The 6000-nt window shown below is 36.0% G+C and overlaps 1 protein-coding gene across 3 annotated transcripts in view; it reads left to right on the forward strand.

Annotated features, from left to right (window-relative positions):
- The window catches only part of LOC106872721 (lateral signaling target protein 2 homolog), a 136325-nt gene extending 130528 nt beyond the window's left edge, over positions 1-5797 (forward strand). For all 3 annotated transcript variants that reach the window (XM_089362417.1, XM_089362416.1, XM_089362415.1), the window contains 4 exons: positions 186-346; positions 1731-2021; positions 2348-2451; positions 4337-5797. In XM_089362417.1, the coding sequence (XP_089218543.1) occupies positions 186-346; positions 1731-2021; positions 2348-2451; positions 4337-4462 (682 nt within the window). In that variant the 3' untranslated portion in view covers positions 4463-5797. The remainder of the gene's footprint in view (positions 1-185; positions 347-1730; positions 2022-2347; positions 2452-4336) is intronic.
- Positions 5798-6000: the final 203 nt, after the last annotated feature.

A 6000-nucleotide genomic window follows, 5' to 3' on the forward strand; every position in this document is an offset into this window, starting at 1 on the left:
AAAATAGGTTTTGTATGACAGAGCCAGAGGTGAGTAGATGATTATATTAGAAGACTAGACTTCATTTATTTTTAGTTTAGAAATAACCTTGCATCGGAACACTTTATCTTAAAGAAAGACTGTAATAGGATTTTTAAGTTCAGTAACTTTTAAAAATGCTTTTGTTTCTCTTTCTAATCTTTCAGTTGTGCCAGTAGTGAAACGAGTTCGTATAATTCTGATTGCCATGATGATGAAGAGATAGCACTTGCTATCCAAGCTGCTGAACTAGCTTCCCGAAATGAAGCCCGTTCACGCTTTCAAAACAGTAGTGATCTCATTCATCGACTTTTTGTATGTATATCAGGTGAGTGAATATTTTTTAAGCTCTGGTGATGGTGCCACGTAAAAAGCATTGGTGACAGTTCCACATAAAAAGCACCCAGTACACTATAAAGTGGTTGGTGTTAGGAAGGGCATCTAGCTGTAGAAACCAGACCCAAACCAACTATGGAACTTGGCCTTGCCAGCTTCTGTCAAACTATCCAACCCATGCCAGTAGGAAAAACAGATCTTAAATGATGTCCTTCCTACCACCAATTCCCTTGCAGCATTGGATGGATGTATTGGGTCATCCCATAAATAATGCAGTTTTTTTATACCTTTTTTATTTTTCAAAATGAAGATAACAAAGTTCTTTTTTAATGTAAAATACACCCTCCTTCATTTTCTACAATGCTCATCCATCTATCTGGTAGACTTGCAAGGCCTTTCTTCCAAAATAAAAAATATTCTTCCAGTACTGTTCTGACCTCGTCTACAGAATTCATATTTTTTTGTCCAAATGGTTTTGAAAACTGCGGAATAAATGTTAATCAGATGGGGCAATGTCCGGCGAATATGGTGGGTGAGGCATTGTTTCCCATCCAAACTGCTCCAGCCTGTGAAATGTCATCCTCATTGTATGTGGCTGAGCATTATCCTGATGGAAAGAACCCTTTTCCTCTTGAAACCAAAGATGGTCACTAATAGCAAAGTAAATAGTAAAGTTGCTGTTGGTTTATTTGATGCAGTACACTAAGAAACATTAATTAAAATTACATCTTTAGTGATGAGAATTATTTCTAAATGGCTAATTCTGGTGGAAAAAAAAGAATGAGGAAAGGAATGAAAGAGACTACTCTGAAATTTTAATTTGTTAAAATTATTGTATTTCCCAATATTGAGGACACTCCTTTGAAGGCGCATCTCAAATTTTAGAGATAAAAACTGATACAAACAGAGACCTATATCTCAACACTTTCTCATAGTTTAGCAGAGATATTTTTGTTAGTGGCTCAAAGCTGGTGCCACATAAATTGATAAACAGAATACATGGTACCATCACCAGTGCTTTTTAAGGTCTATATTTTTACTTTTACCGAACACACACACACACACAGTAAGGCTCGCAGAGATAACCTTCATCTGAGGTTAGAATTAATTTACAAACAATTTAGCAGTTGTTTTCTAGGATCTATGTCTGTGCTTTTATCCACCAAGCGCCTATATGAGAGGATCTCTCAGGGCTGATAATATAGGGGTGAAAACTGGCATCGTTGATATTTGGGAACTCAGTGAATTAGGAATTATGAATCAGTTTTCTTTAGTTCATGGTTCCAAGGGAAAATAATTTAGTATTGGTTCAAAAACGTTTGATCAAGTTTGTTTCAATATTCACAACATCACATTTGATTTCTTTCTCTTTCTAGGTGTGGCTGATCAATTGCAGACCAATTTTGCCAGTGATCTACGCAGTATACTTAAGGCAGTTTTTGATATTAACTGTTCAGAGCCTTTAGTAATGGCTGACAATGCTATCGAGAGTGGCTCTCAACTTTACACAGCCAGCTCCAATCACGCAATGGGAAGTGTAGGTGTACCTCATCACATTGCTGCTTCTGGCTCAACGGGTTCGCCATCTCCTCCATTATTAGCTCGTAGTGCCAGCAGTGATGATGAACAACATCTTGAACAGTATGCACGCTCAAGGTCATTCCAAGGTAAGCTTTCTATCCACCCAGATCAATCATTGTTTTTTGTCAGTCAGTCTGGTCTGTCAGCAAAGGATATACCACTTTTTTTTTAAACAAAATTATTAAAGATGAGTAATATTTCAACATGATCAGGAAGGTTGACATAAGATTCTGAAAGCATCAATTAAACCTGGAAACTGCCATGGAAATAATAGGTTAATTATTTAATAAAAAACAGAAAAAGAAGTGGGGAACTGAATATTAGTTTTGTTTTTTCTTTAATGTAAAACTTACTTTTGCTTTGCTAACTGCTTGAAATAGAACTGAAACTTATTTCATTCCTTTATTTGCAGAACCACCTCCTTGGGTTCCAGATGAACAGTGTCCCCACTGTTCTTCTTGCAAAGCCCCCTTCACCTTCGTGAAGAGACGACATCATTGTAGAAACTGTGGCAAGGTAAACATTGAATTTTACTATAGATATTCCTTTTTTTTTTTTTTTTTTTATTTCATTATTTCAACTCATAGCATTTAAATTGACAATAAGAATTTAAAAAATATCTTAAACTGAAATAAGACTTAATTAGAATAGTTGATGTCAAAAATGACCTCATAACAGAACACATTCTGGAAATAAAGAAAATAACCATGATACTAAATGGATTGATAAAAATCAATGCTAGAAATTATCTTCACATTCATCTATCTGCCAAATCTTTTCTTAAACACATTCTTTTCTTCTGTACTACAACTATGTAAGTCCTTAATTCACAAGGACTCCTATAAAAGCAAAAACAAATAGTCATTGACACAAACCATTATTAAACTGAACTCAAGAGATTTGGCTGCCAAACAAAAAGGAATGATTATATTTATATAACTGTTATGTTATTTTCACATGTCCTTGGTACTGAAGCCATGACCTCTCGATGTGGAGAAATAATGGTTCAACCTAGAGCGGCTCTTTCATCTCTGAGTTATGAACTCTGTCATGTAACATTACTCCAGAGATCCTTTGGAGGAACCCCATTTCGACCACTTGGATTCATGATCATACTCTTTTGGTCAGTCATTACCCAGCATTTTGAGCATCTTCAAGCCAAGCCAACTGGCAGGAGACCTCGGAGTAGACTGAGAATGGGATGATTGGATAATGTCCATAGCTTCAGTTGGTTATGCTTGAGAATCCAGCCAGAGAGTGTAATGATGGTTTCTTTGATAGGACTCCTATGGAAGGAGGTGCTCAAGGGGAGGACTGTACCCACACAGCCTTCCCAGGAATTGTGGGTGGAAAAAAAAATGGATGCATGGATGGTTATCTGGTTACTTTCACTTCTAAACTTCAATATGTCTTTCAGAAAATAAGTATGTTCAAAAGCTAGTGTAGTAAGGAAAATAAAAAAATTCTGCTGAAGTCATTGTAATTTATCAGGCTCATTAATATTTATAAATAACTATCAGTCACAGACTGAAGTATACAGTTGAGATGTTGGCTTGATCTAGTTCTTACTAGTTCACATTCGGCTGGTTTCTTTGATTCATCAGAATTGACAGATAGTCAACATTTGAACCAACATAATTACTAAGTGAGAGGCAATCTGTCGCTTACGACGTCGAGGGTTCCAGTTGATACAATCAACGGAACAGCCTGCTCATGAAATTAACGTGCAAGTGGCTGAGCACTCCACAGACATGTGTACCCTTAACGTAGTTCTCGGGGATATTCAGCGTGACGCAGTGTGACAAGGCTGACCCTTTGAATTACAGGCACAACAGAAACAGGAAGATAGAGTGAGAGAAAGTTGTGGTGAGAGAGTACAGCAGGGTTCGCCACCATCCCCTGCCGGAGCCTCGTGGAGCTTTAGGTATTTTCGCTCAATAAACACTCACAACGCCCGGTCTGGAAATCGAAACCGCGATCCTATGACCGCGAGTCCGCTGCCCTAACCACTAATATTAAATGTAGAACTCATATTCTAAGTAAAAAGTACTTGTGCAGATCTATTTAGTGTCTTAGCTATTCTTGCCTGCAGGCGGCAGTGTTGCAATAATTTAGAATCTGTTGATTTTGGAAATTGGGTTTAAATCCAAATTTTTGTGTAAATTTTTTTTTCTGTTTAGAAACATTTCTCTATGGGAAAATACTACTTTGCTTGTAAACAAGTGAGAGTTGGTGACAGGAAGGGCATTCAGCTGTAGAAAATCGGCTTCAATAAATTCCATCTGACCCATGCAAGCATGGAAAGTTATGTTAAATCATGATGACAACAAAAAAAATAAGTGTACTTTAAATTGAAGGTAGCTTATCTGATTCCTCTCTCTCTCTCTTCTTATCTTTCCAGGTATTTTGTTCTCGATGCTCAGCTAACTCTGTTCCATTGCCGCAGTATGGACATGTGAAGCCAGTGCGTGTCTGCAATCATTGTTTTGTATTTCAAGTGACTCATTTCACCGTGCAAGAAGAGTGAGCACTTGGTACTCCAAAGTGATCCAATTAGCTTATCAGGATGAACTTTATCAGTTGGTTCTCTGTTTTCTCCAAAAAGCAGATGGTCCTTCCATTGTTGTCCAACTGGTTCTGATGTTGAGCGTAACTTTTAGCTACTCCATCACGACATGACAGTGTGAATGGAGGGGAGCTTGGGATAACGATGCTGACTGGATTAACTCTGAATTTCCTCGCCCTGGCATAAAGACGGTGTGCAAATTCAAGTCAGAATGTACCGACTTTTTTCTTCTTTCCTTATCCCTTCCCCACACTAATTGGTAGCACAAGAACGTGTTTGTGGTGGTGGGGAGGGCTCCTCTTGTTGGGTGTTCCATGTAAGGTCTACAGCACTTTCATTGCAAACTAATTCCTTGGACACCTCAAGCTGAAAACTTGATAAAAAAGCATTCTCTCCTTTTCTGATTTTTTTTTTTTTTGTTTTGTATGTTATTTCTCAAAAAAATCCATGTAAGAGCGTAATTACATTTTGTTAATAGAATTTTGTCTTATGAAAGAAATCTGGGAAAAAAAAAAGAGACAAGTAAAAAGAAAAAAAATCATATATAATGAAGCTGCATCTATTTTTTTTGTATGTTTAAAAACATATATTAGCAATATTTCACCTGACCAGTGGAAAATATGGGATTTATTTTATCCCCAAACCAATACCACAACTGTGATGTCTTCTATAACTGTTTGCAGTTCAGATTTTTGTTTTTGTATTTTTATTTTAAACTCCAACTCATTATTTTTTTATTGTTTATGTTCTGTAAAAGAAGTGAAACAAAAATTTTTTCTATTATAATTATTACTGCTCGTTTTACGAAATTAATCTTCTTACTTTGCAAATTTAGTTAAATGGCTCTTAAGAAATAATTGGACAAATGTGAGATTTAAGAAGCGGGGTACATTGATGATAAGGCACTGGTAATGGTGGTGGGGTACACAGTAATTTCTCCAATGCTTAGAGATCTCTTTTCATCAAAGAAACCAAAACTGAAAGATGGATTTCCAGTTTGATCCTACCAATACTAGAGTTTGTTTATCTCTTTGCTATTTTCAAAGCAACAAAATAATGCTATCAACATGTTTTAGTCTACTAATGAAGATATCTATCTATATGTGTCTGTATGTATATATGTACATACACTAATTATGTGTGTGTATATATGTGTGCGTGTGTGTGTGTGTATGTATATATATATATATATATATATATATATAAAGTGGAAGTGTTGAATATAACATATTTCCCTCTCCCATAAAATTTGTTTCTCAAAATTAAACTTATAATAAAGGACACATCTATCATTGAGTTTATTCCTTATTTGTTTACTCCTTTCTCTCTCTCTCTCTCTCTTGGTGTCTTCTTATTTTGAGATGTTAGAAGTAATTTTAGCAACAACCATTGTTATACCAAATGAGATAATTATGTATGTGAAGTCATATCTGAACCAAGCATGTTTTGTATTGGACTCTTAAACATGTGTGGAGTGATAATGTGACATGAGGTAGTGG

This window comes from Octopus bimaculoides, chromosome 14 (genome assembly GCF_046866305.1).
Source record: "Octopus bimaculoides isolate indiv1 chromosome 14, ASM4686630v1, whole genome shotgun sequence".
Classification (NCBI taxonomy): Eukaryota; Metazoa; Mollusca; class Cephalopoda; order Octopoda; family Octopodidae; genus Octopus; species Octopus bimaculoides.